The sequence below is a fragment of the Carassius gibelio genome, chromosome B16 (assembly GCF_023724105.1).
Source record: "Carassius gibelio isolate Cgi1373 ecotype wild population from Czech Republic chromosome B16, carGib1.2-hapl.c, whole genome shotgun sequence".
Classification (NCBI taxonomy): Eukaryota; Metazoa; Chordata; class Actinopteri; order Cypriniformes; family Cyprinidae; genus Carassius; species Carassius gibelio.
The window spans coordinates 20,766,347-20,788,118 of record NC_068411.1 but is presented as its reverse complement, the minus strand read 5'-3'; the positions used below and the strand labels follow the sequence as shown (position 1 = coordinate 20,788,118).

At 38.9% G+C, this 21,772-nt stretch overlaps 1 protein-coding gene across 3 annotated transcripts in view; it reads left to right on the top strand.

Annotated features, from left to right (window-relative positions):
• ldlrad4b (low density lipoprotein receptor class A domain containing 4b) overlaps window positions 1-21,772 on the top strand; it is a 74,760-nt gene that overhangs the window by 20,268 nt on the left and 32,720 nt on the right. For 2 of the 3 annotated variants that reach the window (XM_052578139.1, XM_052578140.1), the window contains one exon: window positions 628-768. In XM_052578139.1, coding sequence (XP_052434099.1) covers window positions 628-768 — 141 coding nt within the window. Of the gene's footprint in view, window positions 1-627; window positions 769-13,352; window positions 13,716-21,772 lie in introns of those variants that run through there. The other variant, XM_052578141.1, reaches the window with a different exon arrangement.

Sequence of the window (21,772 nt, the reverse complement as noted above, 5' to 3'; positions counted from 1 at the left end):
CCCTTGTGACCCCACAAGGTCAAAAATGTACTGGTATTATTATACTTCTGGAGACATTTGGTCCCCATAACATAGTAAACACCCCTGCAAGAAAACACACAGCTGGGTCACAGCAGTTTTGTATGTTTTTGAAAGTCCATTGTGCATAACTATAACTATAACTATAAACTGTTATATACAGTATTACTGCTAATATAACTGTTAAATAATACATGTTTTCTATTTTAAAATGTCATTTATTCCTGTAATCGGTATCACATAATCTTTCAGAAATCATTCTAATATGCTGATTTGGTGCTGGAAAAATATTCTCGGTGTTGAAACAGTTGTTGCTTATTATTTCTGTGAAAACGAAGGTACTTTTCTTTCATGATTCTTTGAAAGTTCAAAGGAACAGTATTTATCTAAATCGTTCTGATCTCAAACTTTTGAACAGTCGTGCAATCCACTTAGCTCAAACATTTATTTTTTTTCTAGTAAGTTTCCTATCACAAGGGCCAGAACAAGCCAAGGATGGAAATTTGACGAGCCCTGATGCAGCAGATGTGAAAACAGAGACCGACCCTGATTGTTATTGATTAACCTATTTGAAAATGAGTCATTGTGGTTTTCTGTGTTTGTCCCTAGAGTGCAGATTCCAGTGCACTAACGGCAGATGTCTGAACCTGGGCTCGCAGGTCTGTGATCAGCTCAACCACTGTGGAGACAACAGTGATGAGGAGCACTGCCCCATCTCCACCCAGCATCCTGCATCTGCCATCTTCAGCTGTGAGTCCATCTCTTTAACATTGTTGCTCCAGACTCCGATCTGCCTGTGTTCTGGTTCTGATGAAGTCAGCAGGATGTTTTCTTGCTTCTCATTGGTCAGTTCTGATCTGATTTCCTGAGGCGTTTGTATCCAAGCCACCTGCAGGGTGTGAGTGTGAGACGAGTGTTAAGTGGTGTCTCTGCACACTGAAATGCGGCGAGGGACTGTGAGTGTGTGTGTGTAAGTGGTTTATGTGCAACATAGGATGTGGCCATACAGCTAAAATCTCAAGGTATTTTTCAGATTTTTTGATAGCATTTGACATCTCTATGTATAATTATATTAAATTTACTCGTACAACAACTTGAATACACCTCTTCTAAGATTTTTTTTTTTAATTCTAAATAGAATTTTGTTTTAATATTTTTGAGTGGGGGATAAAGTAAAAAAAAAAATGTCAGGGTGATACAACTGTCTTGATAGCATAAGACAGAAGCCTGAAGATTGGGATTATCTTTTACTATTAATTCTTTTAAAAATATATCAAAATTGCTCATTTGAATTTTTTTTTATACTCTTTTATACTTTTTTATAAAAGCAGATGTTTTAAACTTGATTTTTAAAAGTTTTTCATTTTAGTTTTTAATGGTTACTTTTATGTAATTATCCCATTTATTAGCTCTGTGATGATGCAAGTGTGTGACTTTCATGGTGAATATTTGATATTTTTGACATTGGCAGCCAGTAAACTTTGATCTATCGTAGATCTTTTGTGTCTTCAAGTCTGAGGAAACCTGACCATGCAATAAAAGAAAGAAAATTTTGAAACGTGCATAGCTCCGTCTGCGTCTTTCTTGTCTCGGCCTCAGAGGTCACACCCGCGGACAGTTGACTAAACGTCTGATGCATATGGCACACGAAAATGGAAACACTTCAGGAGTTTGAATTACACAGGATTTCTGTGAGACTTGTGTGTCACGTTCTTTAATGTTCTGCTGTAAACAAAAATGCTGTGACGTCAAACCCCCTCACGAAAGAAGAAAGCCATTGTATTCACAACTGTGACGACGAGGGCTTATCAGGATCAGCTAAACACTGGATTTTCAAAAGTATGTGAAATATAAAAAATTCTCTGCATAGAATCTTTTAAATATGTTCGAGAGTTTTACACATCCGTCTGTTTTTGTGGTGATATTTCCACGCCCCAAAACATTATGCTGAATAAAAACAAACTGTGATTGGTTGTTTGACGTGTCAGTCAAATGGCCTCATGGGGCGGGCCTTGGCCAATGAAAGCTGCCATAGATCTCAGACCTTGACAGTCTGAAGGGCTGGCTACCTGTTTTTCTGTCCTGGCTGTGTTGAAATCGGTCATCTGTTCTTGCCGTGTCATGCTCCCCTGTGTTCCCTCTGCTCTGAGGGGTGTCTTCAGTCAGAGCTGTTAGAGCCGTAATGCTCATTTCCCCAACAGACAAACAGCCGCCATATACTGCTGGAGGGAGAGAGGAATGATGCTGATAGACGTTAGTGAAGACGAAATATGCTGAGAGCGAGACAGATTCGGAGGAAATGTTTAGAGTCTAATCGAGTTTGCCATCTCTCTGTCTACAGCAGGGCCAGACAGATTGATAATGAATATAGTCTAGACACCGTGCACAAAATACCCCCCCCCCCTCTCTCTCTCCAGCTCTCTGCCTCCACACATTGAATGGTTGTGGTCAGGACTGTCAGACAGCCTCTGCAGAGAAGGAGGGAGTGAGAGAGGGTGTTTATCGAAGAGTATGATGAAAAGCTTTGCAGGGTTTACGTGTGTGCGGAAATGATCTTCTTTTGTCAGTGGTTTGCATTTATTGGCTTCAGGTGTGTGGGAGTCAGTCTGCACAAGTATCAGGGTAAAGCTTGTTCATGAATTTGTCATTTTATTTATTTTGTCTTAAGGTACACCTAGGTTAGGGAAAAAGTTTAAAGACCATTTTTCACAGTCTTGCCTACCGTTTAAACAGTCTGTGTACTCATGCTTTGCCTTTAACACCAATAATAAATCACTAATAACAACTACTAACAAGGGCAGTAGTCATTGTTGTTGGTGTTAGTGTTAATAATACTGTATTATTTTTGTTATTATTATTATCAGTATTATTATTAGTAGTAGTATTGGTTACACTTTATTATATGGTGTCCTTGTTACAGTGTAGTTACACATTTAAGGACTGAGCAATATGAATTAACTACATGCACTTACGACATGGTTAGGGTTAGGATTAGGGTTTGGCTTGGAGTTACTTGCATGTAATTATTTATCATTTCTTGTTATTATAATAGCAAGTACATGTTGTGTGTAACAAGTACACCTTTAAATAAAGTGTTATTGTATTATTAAACAAACAATAGGTTAAAAAAATAAAGTAAAAATGCTTATTTATGAACATGGTTATTTATATTTCTTTGACATTTAAATTGAATATTTAAACGCTTTCCATTTTGTGAATAATTTAATGATAGTTTTATTTTCTTACCAATATTTCTTTAACAAAATTTGCTAATCAACTGATCAAATTTAGTAATAGGCCTTTTTTGCAAATCAGCACAATTATTTTTTTCAAGATGCAGGAAAATTCAATAATAGCTGTTGTTTTTAATAACAGTTTTAGTAGTAACTGTTGAATAATAATAGCGGTTTATCATTAAAAAAACACTATAAATCACTATAAATCAATAATTCACTATAATAAATCACAATTACTATAACTACTATAACTATTAGTTATTGTTTTTGGCTACTAAGTATTGTTATTTGGCTATCATATTATAAAGTTAATATAAGAAAGGAAAGATTTTGTAAATAATATTGAGATGGTTTTAAATTTTGAGTCAAATTTTCTGGAGAATCAGCTAAGGTACTCAGTAATTTTCTTTAAGATGAGAGACAAAGAAATGTGTTTTTTAGTAGATGCAGTGTGAAAGAGATGCCGTGCCAGTTCGTTCAAGTCACAGATCAGCCATTTTCTGTTTTGCAGGAATCGCACTAAGAGTGAATCTGATTAAACATGACAGATTTCCACACCTTACCCCCACAGAGGAAACCACACTGAGGATCATCTTACCTTACATACACTCTAGCTTTTACTGCGATGAGCACGTTTACCACAAAACCGATACGTTTGCCCTTTCCCGGCATTGATTCCCAGCACACAGCTCGGCTGGCAGAACTTTGCTGTAAAAACCAACAACAAACTTTCTCAGACATAAAACTACAAACGTTTATTCACTCTGCATAAAAGCTTGGGGTACTCTCTGTCCTCTTTGAAGGCGGCACGGTAGCGGCACGCTTTGAAGAGTATGTAAATCAGCCTCTTCAACAGTTTGCGTGTTTGTTAATGGCTCCCCTCTCCAGTGCGTGTGTGTGTGTATGTGTGTGTGTGTGAGTGAGAAGAGTTTCTCGAGAGCTACAGACAAGCTGAAGTTTTCCAGCACTGGATGTTCATAGACACCATCCAACTCGCACTGGACCAACAAGTCCTACTTTGATGTCTGTCAGGGGACGAGCGTCTATAGAACTCTCCCTCATACTCACTTTCTCCTCACGTTTCTCCTCTCCATTTTTAAAACGGGTTGATGGGGGTCAGAGGCCGCCGAGGTCACGTTTCGATCCTTGTCTGAAGTGAAGAGCTCAACAATCAGTTTGTTTGAGTTTAGGATTTTCATCACTAATCTCCATCATCTCTCATGCTAATCTGGGCCGACCACAGCGGGCTGCATTTTCATGCTAAGGGGTTCATTACCAAACCGACGTCATGTCTTCTGTATGCAATCTGTGTCGCTTGGAGGGAGGGCAAGTCCCAGATGAAGCGTTTGAACTTCTTGAAGAGAGAGAGAGGGAGAGAGGGAAGTGCCCGATAATAGAATTGTTTGGCTTACAGGAATGTCCGACTGTAAAAGAGACTTGAATGAAGTTTGGAGGGACTTAATCAGGGTTTTAATGACAGATGATAAAGACGGCGTGAATGAGACACTTGTTTGGTATTTGATGTCTTGGAGCCGGTTTGAAGAGCCGGTTTTCGCTTTGTTTGCGCTCACTTTGATTCGCGTTATTTGACTTTTCGCAATATTCTGGATAAAGGAAAGCAATTTATCTCTGAAGATGTTTCTTAGATTTGCACTTTAACGAACCGACAGGCTGAGCACCTGTGCGATTAAATTCGCCGCGCACTCTATAGCGACTGTTGTGATTTTGTTTTTGGTTGTAAATGGCTCTTTTTTTTATTTTTTTCAAAGCTTTCCGATGAATACGAATACTGTCAGTCCGAAAAGAGAAATCTCTGATTCCTTCATTCTTTCCTTTCTCTTTTCTTTCCACCACTCACTCGCTCGCTCTTTCCCCCAGGTCCTTTGATCCACATCCCACACACGTCGCTGCATTAGCCGGGCTGTTTTTCAGGGCGAGGGCCGTGTGGTTCTGTATTCGTTGGCTGTCAACAACATCAGTACTGATGGGTTTCAGACAGCGTCACCTCACGCAGGCTCACAGTGGATTCTGGGATTGTTTATCGTGGCTGAGCTGGAGGTCTGTCGGGCACTATTCTTCTACATTCACTCATTTACTCGCTGCATTCATTCAGTCATTTTGTGCCGTGAACCACCCAGAATGATGGAATCCCTCGGTCTCTCTCGGTGGCCTTCGTCCCTCCCTCGTTTCTCTTTATCTGTTACCTAAGTACATTTGACCCTGTGTGTGAGTGTGTTGAGAGAGTAATGATGCAGCTGGGGCCTTTAAAGATTGGGAAACTGACAGCTCTCCTCCTTCACTTTCATTCGCTCGCCTCAAAGAACGATAGACGGGGAGTGAAAAAACAAGAGGAGAAAAAGAAGCAGAGCAATAAATGGAGACGTCTTAAATGGCAAGTTGCTCGGGAATCCAATCAAGTTTGGTTCAAAGACCAAAGCAAAAACAATGAGAGACGCAAGAAAGCGAGTGAGGCAGAGAAAGAAAGGAGCTTTATATTAAGTGAATTGTTTGTGCTTAATAGCCAAATCTGAATTAAGATCTGTATAGATGAAATTACTGTTTACAAACAAATGCTCTGTAGAAACTCGTCCAGCGCCAATTTTATATTAGCACTTAATTCAGCGTTTGAGTTTAAAAGAACCTAAAAGTGCTGCATATGGAGTTGAAGTATCCAAAGTTTCCAAAAGACAAACTTTCCTTGTTGACATCACAATAATTTCAACTTCAGGATCTAAATCCTAATGGATTGAATGGCCTTCACTCTAGCCAATCAGAGTGCTGATGATGTAGGCTTGACAAAATTCAGGAGTTCAAATGGATGGCAATGTACTTAAATAAAATTATAAACTAGCTCCTACAGAGAAAGATAATCTAGTTTTTATCGATAAACACTACTTTCTATACTTATTCAGAGTGTTTTTTTTCTTCTAAAGGCCAAGGCTTGTACTAATGTTTTTAATGCCTTTATAGCAGTTCGCTGCTCAACCTAAATGGCTGTATTCACAAAATGATATGACAAATCTCGCTATGTTGTTGTTTTTTTATCATTTGCCCTCCCGCACCCAAAATGTTTGCCCATTTTTAAACCATTTTTAAATGAGTTGGAATGTAAATGAGAAATCTTTCTCATTCTTTCTTCCAACCCGTTGTGTTTTTGTTCCCCTGAGGTGTTCATTTCTCACAAATATCGTCTCCTCTCTCTCCCCTCTGTGAATAAAAACTTTCATACCGAGACATCCTATTAGCTCATTTCCAGTTTACCCATAATGTCTCGTAATGTGTTTTTATGTCATATCAGTCATGGCTGTATGGATGAAATTCAGACCCTAAACTCATTCACTCTCTGATTGCAGGATGTCAGGTCGCATTGTTGCTTGAAGATGCATGAATGGAATAAATTAATTCTTAGTGTGTGTGTGTGTGTGTGTGTGTATGAAGGAGAGAGAATGAAACATGAGAAGAATGTATCCTGCTGAGGTGCTGTTTAGTTTCTGCTCTGTTTTTAATGGCTCTTTGTTTGTTAAAAACATCATGCCAGAAAAGTGAGTTGCAGTCTGTCTTTTTTCCATTATGTCTGTGTATGTGTATGGATGAATTACAGCAAAGCACTTGTACTCCCAAATTTTTAATATGCATATTGCGTACTTGCTTTATAGTTTCACAAGTGCAAAAGTATTATCCAACATTAAGGCTGAGGATTGATTTCCTCTTTCAAACCAATCCTGGATTTAATTCAGTTCCAGTTTGATTTGATTCTGTTCAGACAATTTAAGGAACCATATAGCAATCACTAGGGATGTAACAATTCACTCAAGTCGTGATTTGATTTGATTCACGACAAATTATGAATTAAATGTGTCCTTTTATTATTGCTTGTACAAAATGCTGCATGTTTCTTTGTGAAAATGAAATCTAGCTATAATAATATACTAATATAGCCCTTTTGTTGGTTCTGATTGCTTGTATTGTCCTCATTTGTAAGACGCTTTGGATAAAAGTGAAAATTTAAAAAGTATTGTAATCATGATCCAAACAAAGATGCTACATACATGCAACATGAGCAGTTATTTTTATTTAAATTGTATAATTTCGCAATAATGGTTTTTGACTTCAGTTTTGTGAAACTATACATAAAAATATCTGCAGGAGATGCCGATTCACTCTCTACCAGCAGGTGGCACTTAAAGTGTTTCCTTGGTTTCTGTTGTAAACGAAGCAGCACAGCACCTAAGAACTTGAATATGCATTATAAAGGGGCAAGACGAAAGGAAAAATACAATCTAAACTTTTCTAAAGACCATAAGTTCCCCTCAGATGTGCATTCATATAAACTCCCACCCCTAAATGAATTGTGATTTGTTTAACATCTCGACCGATTTGAATCGTCACATATTTGGTTTGCAGTTAATCGTTACATCCCTAGCAATCACCCACGTCGCCCTAGCATTGTTGCGCTTATGCATGGACATCACCTCACAAAAATCTATTCGACTTCAGTTATGGATAACCACTGAAATAGTCATAATTTAGAATAGCTTTAATTTTGTAGTTGTTATGATAGAAGCAGTGAATGTGTGTGTTGGTCTCTTTTTTTTCTGGGTTAGAGCTTTGAAGTTTCGGGTCAGCTGAGCTCGAGTCAGATGTGCCACTTTCTCTCCCTGGTGACCTATACGAATGAGGTGTGTCGTGGCAAACACTTTTTAAGCCAGTCTGCTGTGCTCTCAGCCTTGTGTTCAGTTTTTGGGGAACTGGGGGTGGTGATTGGCTGGAGGTTGAACATGTGACTCAGGGGAGTGGAGTGAAAATATGAGGGCCCTGATGTAAACATCACTTCCTCCAAGCGGGAAGGTTATTAACTCTTTTGGGAGTTAAGTTGACGTGAAAGGGATATAGTTTCAGCTTTGACTTACAGTATAGAGACAACACACTCTCCACTCAGATATAAAAAGAAGACTTTTGATGGTCATAATCATTGTTTACTTTGAAACCATTTATGTTCTTGTGAGGAAATATAAGCTTGAATATGTTAAGAGGTGGATTATTGAAAAGATCGTGTTTTAAAGATAAATATAATTCTTATGGTTTTAGATGGCAATGAGGGTAATTGATCACAGAATTGTTTTTAAAGTTAAAACCATAAAAGTGATCCATAGACTTATATTAAAGGGTTAGTTCAACCAAACGTCACACAAAAAATTGCTGATGCTGTGAAGCCAAATCAGTTTAACACAGATCGCTGTCTGCTAAATCGGGACCAACTGAATGAGTGTGTGATTCAGTCTGCAGTAGAGAGCTAAAAATCACTTTATTATTAAAGAAAAGATTAAACCATTTTGTCAGCTCATGGTTTGCCCCTAGGCCCAGATCTGTTTCAGTTTAGAGGCTCCGAGGTTTGAAACAGGAAATGAATTAAGCTTAACGTCATGGTGACGGCGTATACATAATATTGTATTGTGAGTTGTACATCACTGCTTTTGGTGAATTAAAGACATAGTTTACTCCTATAATAATTGTCGTCATTTATTAATGTTGCAGAATAATATTATTTTTATTATTATTGATTTAATTCAATATATGCGCTGTATGTTTCAGAGTGACCATGAAGTGACATGCAAGCCGCTCAAGATCCAGTGTTTTCAGTGTCTTAGAGTTAATGATGTTCCATACAAAAACATATCTGCATCTGATCTGAGTTTGGATTACTTATGATGTGCATTTGGGAATGCAATATGCGCCAACCGTCTTCCAAAACTTGTCATGAGAAGCACTTATAAACTGGCTGATGTAAACCGAAGAGAAGCTTTAAGGGATCCCCACGCTGGTCCACCAAAATAAAAGCTGAAGGGTTTAATGTTTGAGAATTAATAAAGTAATTTAAAAAATAAATTAATATTGTTCTTTTTCTTAAAAGTCTTTTATTACATTTAAAAAATATTACATATTTGTTTTTTATTTAATAATAAATTTACTTGTATTATTATTTTTATTATTGTTGTTTTTGTTGTTGTTGTTGTTGTTGTTATATATCATTGTTTGTTATTATTAAATAGTGCAGCCCTAAAACAAGCAAAACTAGAGCTTTTTAAAATCGGTTTTTATCTGAAAAATTCATTAGATTTAGAATTTAATTTTGCAAGCCTTTAATTTACTCTTCTCATGCCATTCCAAACTCATTGGTTTCTTCTTCCTACAGAACACAAATGGAGAAGTTTAGCTGAATATCCAAACTCTTCTCTTCAATACACAGTGAAGGTGAAGGAGTTCAGTGGCTCCTAAAAGGCCAAAAAGTGTAATGAAATCTCCATATTGACTTGTGCACTAAACTTCTAAAGCTATACACTTACTCTTTGGTCCTAGACAAAGACATTATTCATAGAAAATCTTGCTGGATGGGTTTTGGCCCTCAGTCATTATCACTGCATAGAAATGAGAAGCTTAGTCTGCTATAAACGTTTTTTTTTTTTTTCACTAACACAAAAAAAGAAAGTCACAGGGGTTTCGAAAGACATGAGGATAAGTAATGATGACTAATTAAAAAATTTGGGTAGAGAACGATACCTTTAAATATTTAGAGCTACACCTTCAACCTGGATTTCTCTTGTGAAAACAAACACAGGCCTTCATCACATTTCTAGTGCTCACTTGAACACATATTGCTGTTACTGCTCTTTGTTTCTATGTGCTTGGATTTTTTTTTATTTCCTACTTATAAAATTCCCCAACAGGGACACATCAAACCCCCAGGTTAGCTTCTCCTGTTTGTAAACACGCAAAGATGTCAACTGGACATATGGAGTGCTGTTATTATTTAATGAGGTTTTTATAGTATTTTGCTGTGACTGGGAGTCAGAACTGACAGCCTGCTGGGCAGTGGCCCACTTCGCGAAACACCCGGTTATTTGTCACCGAGATCTTCCGCTTTGATGACTGTTTGCAGTCTCTGCGTCTGTATTACCGAGGAGATGATGTGTCATAAAGGGGGTCCGAGAGTACGCAGGTGTTGTCCGCAAGGCCGTATGGCAGCGTCCGGGGAAGGAAGTGCTGCCATGTGGCTCGTTAGCAAAATGCTAATTACGTTGTCAGCATCATTAAGAGTCACAACAGCAGCCATTTTGGGAGTTTCAGCGCCTGCTGTTCTTCCTGTTGTGCCCCTGTGTGTGCGCCAGTGCAGGAGGCTGGCATTAAACCTAGACATTACCTCACTCCTGGGCAGACGACCCATTACGATGCTCAGCAGACTGCAGGAGAGAGGTGAAAAAAAACTCAGTACCTGATGATTATATATATAATACACATATATATATATATAATATATGTACACACACACACTGCAGTGCACCACATCTGCAGGCGGCCCATCTTGGCTTTGCAGATAGCAATCCCCGGTCATAAACTCACTCGCACAAGAAGACAATTTCCCCTTCCTCCCCGTCTCACACGCCACGTCCTGCAGGGATTTGTGCGAATATCACAGAACGCAGGTTGCAGATGGAAGTGTCTCTGCGACGGCTGCCATTTTTATTCTTGCAGTTATATTACAGGTTATAATTGGAATGTTTTCACATGTCTGCATCTCGCTCTTTCACAGGATTTTCCCCTCTGTCGTCCGACCGGGTTGCACAATTTTATAGCTGCCACATGGGCATGGGATGGGTTGTGAAAAAAGAAAAAAAAAGAAACCTGTCATCAAGTGAAGCTCACCGTGTAATTTAGTCCTTTCTGTTATCTGGAAAACAGCACTGGTATTTTGAGGATGTAGTCATCAACTATTTGTTGGACACGTTGTTTGGTCTTGTAAAGTTTCCTTTTTGTTATGAACATCAGGTAAACCATCAGGCTACAAACTCTTCAAGGGGTAGGATTATAATCTTTGTTAGCCACGGCTATCTCTATTAGCATAACAGTGTGTACTAACATAAACTACTTAAAATGTTCTTGTTATATTATGTTGCTGTTGATTTTAAGCTGAATAAAAAACAGGGGTCTTCAATGGGGTCTGCGACCCCCTAGGGGGTCCAAGGTGGTACTGCAGGGGGCCTGCTGAATTTTAACTTTTTCATGACAAACTATTTTTTGTAGGTAAATTATGAATACATGTCAGTTGTTGTATTTTTTTTTTTTAAAGTTATGTTAACTTTGACAAAAGCTGCATTTAAGAATTTTTCATTGTCCATCCCAAATTAAAATGAAGTCAGATCAAAATGGAATGTGTTGACTGTAAACTGTACATCAATAATGACTGTTTTAATAGATTTGCAGGCAAAATGCCATGATTAAGGATTCAAATAATACAGTTCATGTCATTATTATGAACCAGACTTAAAATACGGTGCTTAATTTTAGCTGGGGGTTGAGTCCCTGCTTCATCTGAAAAATAAAACGGCTGAAAATGTTGAAGAGCTCTGCTGTATAGATAGATTTTTGGATAAGCGGTGGTGGTGCTGTTCATCAGAAAGCTTCTGTTTGGTTTAATTTTATTTCATTATAAAAAAATGTAATCCGTTTTTTCACTTTGTTGAATGTTCTTTTTTTTTTTTTTTTGGTTAGATGTTATGATGTAGAGAAAGATATGGTCTGGTAGTTTACAGTATGTAGTGGCAGGTCTTGCTTACCTCAAAAGCAGCCCCATAAGCATTAGCATGCTGGGAGAATCCACCTCATTGCCCCAGAGACTTCCTCCTCAGACAGCCATTCAAATTCAGACTTGACCCCTAAACCCCCGTCTCTGTCTCTCCCCCATGTCTGCTTTACCGGGGGGATGTGTCTGTCTGCATAGCCCCTTTCACACTGCACGTCGGACCCGCAATATTCCCGTAACATTGCCTGGTCGCCTTCTGTGTGAAAGCAACCACGTCCCGGAATTGATTACCGAATCGAACCCGGGTCGGGCACATAGTAACATTGCGGTAATCGATCCGGAACGAGCGCTGTGTGAACAAAAGCCAGATCTAATTCGGTATCGAAGTGATGACGCGCGTTATCGCGCGACTCTTTTACCGGCTGTTTTGAAGGAAGATCAACATTCGCGACGAAAACATATGTGCAAACTGTAATGAAGCAGAGATCAGTTAGTTCCTCACTTTCCGCGCTGACGCAGAGATCGTTTGCTTGCTTCAGTTAAAGTATAACGTGCCTAGCTTTGTCGACTCGTACATTACACGTCACGCGCTGATGTCACGTGTCGTTACGGGATCTTCAGGGGTTGTGTATGAAAGCACGCACATATACCGGGTCATCACTGGCAGTGTGAAAGTGCCAAATCTAGCGACCAGGGAGCAATTACAGGAACACTTTACCCCTGTATTTGCCGGAATGGCAGTGTGAAAGGGGCTCATATGTGTGTAGAGATCGACTCGACTCGACTTCCAGACTAGACCTCAGACAGATAAATGTCATTTTATTCCCCTGAGGGCTGAATTGCTAACTAGGGGAGAGATTTAAGTTAAACGTTAATTTTAACATCCCTAACATGGCCAATCTGTGGAAAAAAAGAAGTCTTATTTTTATTTATTATTATTATTTTTTTATGCAATTTATATATATATATATATATATATATATATATATATATATATATATATATATGACAAAAAATATTTTAAAATATATTATTTAAAATATATTATTATTATATATTTATTTTTATATATATTTTAATGTAGATTAAGTTAGTACCAAGACTAAAAGTAGAATATTATTGCATGTATGGTTATTTATATGTTGCTTATTTATTTATTTTATATGGGAATAAAAAGTCTATGCATTTCTCTGAATTACAGACGATTTAGCACCTCTTCCTCCCCTTTGGCCCAGAGTGGATTCAAGTATATTGCCTTGCTTCACAATAAAAGCCCATATAGCTGCCAGGTTATTTATAGACAGACTGTAGGGGCTGTAGTTGGACGGAGGGGGGCTGTAGTTCTGGACACATGTGCTCTGTGTCACCAGACAGCGGGGTCACCCCAAGGTCAGCCCCCTACAATGCTTGCCTTGACTGCTTGTGTCTGGCATTAATGGGGAGGTGTGACACTAGACACTTGAGCGCTGCGCTCGACCACCCCCTCTCAGCCGGTCACCGACAGACCAGCCGTGCGTGCGAGTAGACTCTTGCAGAGTGTGGGGGTGTGCAGGAGGGGGTGGAGAGAAGCTCCGTCGGCTTGATCTCACAAACACTCAGATTTTTGTGTTCAACCGGAGGGGTCAGAAAAAGAGATATAGAGCAGACGAGTTCAGTTTAGTAAGTCAGAACGAAGTGAAGCGGTTACCCGAGAGCATGTAGTGAAAAAACAGCATGTCAAGGCAGTTGCCGAAGGCTTTCAGTCTCCGCGTGAGCTGTTTGACGTGCGCACACCGGCTGGCTTGTGCACCGGTTGAAGTCTCCCTCGTACTCCATGCGAAACCTCACCGCACCGGATGGCTCCAACATCACATGCGGATCCCAACTCCAGGGAATGGAGATTTGTGAGTCTTTTACTTTTTTTCCCCCCCTTTGTGGTTAATTATGTCTGAGCTCTTTTGCTTTTTGACGTCTGTGAATGTGACTCGAGCTAGAGCGGGTAGTTTAACTCAGTGTGTTTTATTTAATTCCGCCTGCAGTCTTGTCTGGCTGTCAGCTCTTATCAGCTGCTTCACGCGCGTAATGTTTCCGTAAATGTCTGATCTCGGCTCTCCGCCGTCTCCGCAATCTGTCTCTGAATGCGTCTGGTAGTACAAACCCAGCAGACAGTGTTTTAACTCCAGTCTGGAGTAAATGTCTCCTGCCTTCCGGACTTTATCAACAAAGTGCCCACAAGACAACTGTCTAGGGGTTGCGTGCAAGCATTTATGGATCGATAGAGACATTTGTTTGTACTGACAGCTATGTAATGTAATGTAATGCAATGTAATGACATACATTTCTTTAATTGAAAAGTTAAGTTAGATTTTTCTAGTGTTGCCTCTTATTTTGTTCGAGCTATTGACTAATTCTATTATTAAGAGTATAAATTGTCATCTTGAACTCATTGTAAGAAGTTTCAAACCTTATTTACTGTTAACTTTATTTGTTAAACATTGTTACAATTTTGATCGTTATGATCAAAAAATTTAAAGTTTTATTCATCAAGGATGCTTAAACTTGAGCAATCAAGACATTCATAATGTCAAAGAACAAATTCATTTCAAATAAATTCAGTCCTTTGCTGTACATCAAAGAATCCTGAAACAAATGTGTGTCAGTTTCCACAGCACTGATTTTAACATTGATAATTATAAGAAAAATTACTTGAGCACCAAATCCGCATATTAGAACCATTTCTGAAGGGTCATGTGACACTAAAATTGAAGACTGCTGTCACAGGAACAAATTACACTTTAAAATGTAAACCTGTTCTTTTAACTTCTCCATATTACTGTTTTACTTGTATTTTTGATGCAGCCTTAAAAATAATTTCAAAAACATTTTTTTGTCTTCATTTGAACAGTTAAAAGGTTGGTGCTTTGGCCAATAACTATGTTTACCATAGTAAGTGATACTTGTTTACCAGTGAAAACTCCCTTCGTCTGGAAGGCCTTGGCAACAAAAGCATGTTTGGATCTAGAATTTGATATTAAATTAAGATTTGGCTGAAGCATCGTGTAATATCATTAGTAGTTCTGTTCATCCGTCCGTCTGTCTAGATATGATGTTGGTGTTGTGTTGTGGTGTTCGCTTTGTGCTGTTTGCTGCTCTGGCTGGCCTGTCAGTGATGGTTCTGTAAACACAGACTCTTTCTCTGTTCTTGGAGTGAGAAGTTCATATTCTGTCTGGATCATAAATAATGAATTTAGTTCTGGGGAATTCCCACACAGTAGGTAGAAAAGGCCTTTCAGTAGTTTCTCCTGCCTCTCACAGAGACTCTTCACATATGCTTCTGCTAAACATGAACATATGTTGTTGAATGATTCTTTGAATTCTGCAGCATTTTGAGTACTTCACAGATATCTACATGCACCTAAAAACATGGCAAAAGGTGCAGCTCTGATGGGATAATAATATATTAAAAGTTCCTAAACAAAAGGGCCCTCAGACATTGAGCCAAACAGATTGTCTATTGGAAAAGCAGCCTCTCTTGCAGTCATGGCTCCACATTGAGCTCTGCACACTGGAAGCTGGGCCGGGTTAAGCAGCCCCGAGGTGCCACTATGAATTATTGATAAAGGCCAGTGTCGTCATGCCAGTCTGAGTGCTTTTGGCATTACCCAGGATGACCCTGATGCCCACGCACAATGCCCTGCTTTAACAAGAGTAGCCTCAGCTCACTTCAACTCAAATTCTCAAATTTAGCTGATAATCAGTTTGACCGATACTTTTAATATTGAGTCTTCCTTTAAAATTGGGTCTACCGCTTTCATTTGTTGGCCTGTAGTGCGCTTTGGGTTAACATTGTAGACAATCCTGAATATTTTCCAACCAATACTAGATTTTTAATTGTGTACAATTGCTTTAGATTATTTTTGCCTTCACTGAGCGCTTGCTTAAATAGATGCTGCTAGATAATCGTAAACTTCTCGAATAGCGCTTTTCTAAAACGGGTCCCACTTCTACCATTCAACTTTCTCATCAACTACTAATTTCAAAATTAATAGTTAATTGTATTTCCTACTGCACATTAAAATTGTGATTGCGACCTAAATTCACCTATACATCACAACATTCATTTGACATCAACAAAAACTATTGATTGTAATTTTATTGTTTTTAGAAATTTCGTTATTGGCTATAAAACCACCCAAAATGAATAAGTATGGATTTATTTATAGCCTTAATCATTTCTGGAAATCAGTTTGTAACAATATTCTTTCAGGGGAAGGAGGAGGCGGGAACCGGCAGACAATCAAACTGAAGCTCTAATCATTAAATAAAGACAAAACAGCGCGGCAGCCCCTCACGGACGACTGCCGTGCACAAACAAAATCAAAACACAACTAAAATCCAGGCCTGGTCCTCTCTCGTCCTTCACTGTTGTCGCTCCTGTTTTATATCCTTCCATCTCCTCCATGGGACTCGGGACCGGTGGGTCGAGCAGGTGTCGCTCATTTCCAATCACTCCACCGGCCTTGCCCCGTTCCCACGGCCCTCGGCCCCGCCCCACTCGTCACGCAGTTATTTTACGATAAACATCTAAAAAAATACATTGAATGTTTTTGAAAGACATCTCTAAAGCTCATCAAAGCTGCATTTATTTGATGATAAAATATTGTAAAATGTAAAAATATATATATATATATATATATAAAACCCTAACCCTAACATTTACAGTACTTTTTTGTTATTAATTAATAAAAAAATGTAATGTATTCCTGATGGGAAAGCTGATTTTTCAGCATCATTACTCCAGTCTTCAGTTTCACATGAACCTTCAGAAATCATTCTAATATTCTGATTTGGTGCTCAAGTAACTCTTATTATTATCAGCGTTAAACACTTGTTTTAACTCGCATATTGTAAGATTCTTTATTAAATAGAGCGCTGTAAAGAACAGCATTTATTTACAGTGGTACTTACAGTAGAATAGATTTTGTATACACATGTCTTTGTAGCAGATCTTGCTCCAAGCAAGACCCAAACCTGTAACCGTCTGCATATCATCTGCCTGTTCTGCTTGAAGCTTTTAAAAGCAGCAGTGCAGCTGGTGCAGGATCCAGCCTCAGGGAGTGACTCATTAGCCACGACAGCCCGAGTAAACCACAAAACGATCTGTGCTTCGTTAGAAATCCATACTTTGTTCTTCTTAGCGTTAAACGGGACCACCCATGAAGGATGACGTTTTAATAAGATGGAGGGTGTGGCTAATAACAACAACACGGCTTTGAGGAATAAAGAACAGACTTTCTCCCTTTCTTTATCCCTCGCTCTCCTACTCTCCCTCTCTCTTTCTCCTCTCGCTGAACCTGCTCTTTGGAAATGTCACCGGTGAACTCTGTCCCACCCGAACTTGAATGTTCTCGGATGCAGTAGTGTGATTCTCACCACTGAAGCTCTTCCTTCAAGTTCATCTGGCGGTTATGGAAGAATGCTTCAGAAAGTGAGGCTGTTTTCCCACAATTCCAACAGATCTTCAGAAACTCCCTTCATAGCTATGTATGCCCCAAGGCAAACTGTTCCGCTTATTGCACCTTTTTAAACGACATAAAGACCTAAAGCGTGTCTGGCGAGGTTTTTATAACCCTGGTCATGGTTGTCGGAGTATGTGGGCTTGGTGAGCTGATGTTTAGACCACAAAATGCACCACACCTTTAGCTCTTTCGTCCACCCTTAACCGTGGAGTCCAAAATAAGCGTGGGTTAAATTTGGCTCACGCAAACTATGATTATAAAGCTGAATCTGTAATTATACATTGTCACAAGAACAGACTCAAAATCTTTCCATAGCCGAAATATGTGTTTTTTCACCGCGAAGTTACCCCTCCCCCTTCAACGTCTGCGTTTCTTTTGAAATAATCTCGTTATTGATGGTGAAAGCTCCCGTGTGGCATAGCTGTGGAGAAGGGGCTGCGTTGGCGAACGTGGCAGTGGCACCCGGTTCAGATTGTCTGTGCTGCTTGTTTGATGGTTCCTCTGCATGGCTGGGCTGGATGCCCACTCTCCTGGTGCCCAGCAGGGTGCCAGTCTGCCAGCTTGTTCTGTGTTGTTCTCTCACTGTCCCTGCATGCCTCTGGCCTTTCATTTCAGCACACAGACAACCTGTGTGATTGCTTCTTTACAAACGCCCTCAGACCGGTTTGTCAGACCTTTTTGGAAATTTTCCACTAGTGCACCAAAAGGCGTATGCACCCATAAAGCAAAAGGTGGCATAAATGAAACGCCACATTAAATCAGATCCCAGATGAAGAGTTCTTTGTATGAAAGATGCGTGTATCTCCGTCAGGTAGGAAACGGTCAAAAACGCTTATTGCCGTCTCGCCACTGACACTTTCAATTGCCTGTCAAAACACTTGGATGTTATGAAGAAGTGTCGTCCTGACCATGATAAACACACTGACAAACAAAATCACTCTACTTGTCAATTTAATCTCTTCAATAACTCTTCAAATGTCCTCGGCAGCAGAAATTTAGCCTAAGGTTTTAAGACTAAGAAGACGAAGTCTTTTATGCACAAAAGGTTTGCATTTGTTTCATAAATGCTAATAAATACTGTAAACTAATATCTAAAATAAAATAAAAAATGTATAAAATAAAAATTTTAAAATGTGATTTGTTCCTGTCCAGCATTACTCTAGTTTTCAGTGTCACAACACATTCAGTGCTAATATTTGAGGAAAAGTTTAAAAGATTTTGATTGTTTAATGAATAGGAACATCAAAAGAACATAATTTATTTAAATTAAAATAAAATGTATGCATTTAGCAGACGCTTTTATCCAAAGCAATTAGGTTAATATTTTTTTTCTAACATGCATTCCCCGGGAATCGAACCCTCAATCTCTTGTGCTGAAAATGCAATGCTCTACCACTGAGCCAGAGAAACTCTTAATATACACACCTTGGAAATTCCTTGGAAAAGTTGTACCTCTAGAGCACTGCAGACAGATTTAAGAGGATACATTTGGATGTTTTCTTGGAATGTTTTTTATTATTTTTTAAATTTTTATATGAAAATTGTCCAAAAAAAGACAAATAAATCCCAATCTCTCATGTCTATTCTTGTTGTATTGATTTTAGTTTGTTGTTTCGTGGTTACACTGTGCTGAGGATTTGACCTCAGGTAAGCACACAACAGGTGTTGTTCGGCACTAGTTTGGCACAATGCAGCGTCTGGTGCACGGTGCCCATCTCCCAGACCGTCTGGAGGAGCAGTGTGTGTGTGGCACTGGGTGTTATGTGTGACGCTGTTAATTATTTAGGATTAGTGTGTGTTTGTAGCATTAAGCATCAAGACCGATCTGGCTACAACGGGAGGTCATTCTCACTCACATACACAGACACCCCTCTGAATGTTAGAGTAGAAGTTGTGGGGGGTGGGGTGGGGGGGTCATGTGATCATGAGTACTGTCTAACACACACACACCTGCTGCAGTCCTTTAGGGTATTACGTGACATTTGTGCAGTTCACTGCTTTAAACAATAAATGCTCACTCTTCAAGAATTTGCATCTCTCAGCTGTATGTGAATATAGCGTTCCTTGTGCTATTAAATATGCTAGTCAACTTTACTATTTTGTTGGACACTTATTTAACAAACCTGGCCAATCTTTGGTTCTAATTGAGTGAGCAATCATTTTTGCAAGTAAAAACAGAGACTGATTGTTTTTTCAATGTTGTATTTTTTTTCTAGTTTAGTTTTTATATTTTTTAATATTTGATTTATTGATAAAACTTGGTGGGTCTCTATAGAATAGCACTCATGTTATTACAACACACTGTGTTCAACAGGAAATGGTGGTGTTCACAGGAAAATAACACATTGTTTACACATGTAACTTGAGCTGTTTCGGGCAGCCTAGCCATCAAACACTGAAGAAAATAAATGTGTGATCATTTAGATCTAAAATTCGGAATGTAATAGTAATTATAGGTAATAATAATTACTATATTTAAAAAAACATACTAATAGAAACATTTTATTAACAAAAAAAAAAATCATAATTTTTAATAATTTTTGTTCTGTTGTTTCACTGAACTGGTATCCAGCCATGGAAAAATGGAGCACTGGAGCACAACCACTGATGATGAAAGCTTCTGCTTTACAATTAGAGATGTCTCTTTGTCTGTATCAGACATATACTTGTCATAAGCTTTTCATAAAGTGGCCAGGCCATGACACCTACGGATGTGACCTCCATCTACTCCACTGAATAGGTCACCTTCAAGACTCACTTTGGTTCTTTCCATCTACAAATCTCTATTCTTTTCCTCTGCCTCTCTCTCTCTCTCTCTCTCTCACACCTTCGCTCTCTGTCTCTCTGCCCCCCCCCTCCTCATCACCCACTTTCTCTCTCGTCTGGTCTAGCGCTTTCTGTCTGCTCTGCCTGGTGACAACGGCCTGATGGATTTTGATCCTCTCTCTGTGGTCTGCAGAGAGAAACTCAGTCTGTGTATGGCTAATCTGCAGTCTGTGATACCCAGACAGACCCTCTCTCATTTGTTCACGCTCTCTTTCTGTCTCTCTGTGATTGGCATGAGAGGTCAGTGTTAAATAGGACAGAGAGTGTGTCAGTGGGAGAATTGGACAGGACATCGTAACAATCAAAGAACACTTTCACTAAAGCACTGTTCAGACGGGATTCGTTTTCAAACGTTTGAGTGTTTTAATGTACTGATTTAGACTGGATTTCGATCTCTGTAGGGTTTTTTTTTTTCCTCAGGCTGAAGTGTCTTGTCTGGATCCGGGTGTTACAGAAAGTCATGCACTTGAATGTGAGCACTTTGAAAACCAAATGAAATAAACCAAATCTACATTGTGGCTGGTTTCTAGCTGGTCTAGGCTGGCCATTAGCTGATCTAAATTGGTCATTACTTAGTTAACAAGCTACTGTGTCCCAAAAACCAGCTTAATCACCAGAAGCTGGCATGTTGTTGGTCCAGAAGTGTCTACTGACAGCTTAGACCGGCTAGAAACCAACTATCATGTTCCACAAGCTTTTATCTTGGGCAAACAATCACCAAGGAGTTTTAAAAGAGGAATCAAGAGAGTATGTTATGGGTTTTAATTGTTTATCTTATTATAACAATTTAATTATTTATATTACATCTTGTCAGAAAATCTGGGTGATGCTTGCCCATGCTGAGCTCTTGGTGCTTCTATGCTTTTTACATTGCTGTCTGTTGCTAAGGTGTTTAAGTTGGTTGCTAGGGTGTTGTTTGTAAGAGTTACCCTGAAAACAAAATCAGTGTAATTGGTCTGAGCAGTTAAGCACAGTGGGGTCCAGAAGTCTTGAATGCAATTAAGAAAATGCCTCTGCTTTGCATTTTTCTGTCTTTTTCATTGAAATTTATATTTTGTTAAAAATGATTTCATCCAAATGATTAGAAACGAAATTGAAATTTTTGTATGGTTTTATGATTTGAGTCGGTACTTCTGTAAAGGCCAAAAAACTGACCTTTTGTACAAACAAGTTCAACACGGTCAATGTCACAGATATGCTAATTTGATTAGTGAGTGACGAGAACTACTGCAGAATTTGAAGTATTTTTAAATTAATTTCACATCCTTTATTTGTCTTTCGCGTCTCAGCATCCTAGAAATGTTTGTTTCCAGGTTAAATTAGATTTTCAATGTGGACTCGCAAATCCCCACTGCACATTTAAAAAGACTTTGCCTTTATTTCCTGTATTTTTGATCTAAAGTCAGAGGAGCAGCTCAGTTTAAAGCCTGCTGTGATTTCGTTTTGTATTGATTCAGTTCCAGTCTGAAAGGCTTGTGTTTGAAGTCTTATTTGTTCTTACCGGAATCTTGATCTGAGTCTCATTCTCTCCGTCTTATCTGCCCTCCTGTCTGATTGTCACTTCCTTTGTCTGTTTTGCCTGGCTGCCTGTCTGTGTCCTCTCTTTTTTTCTCTCT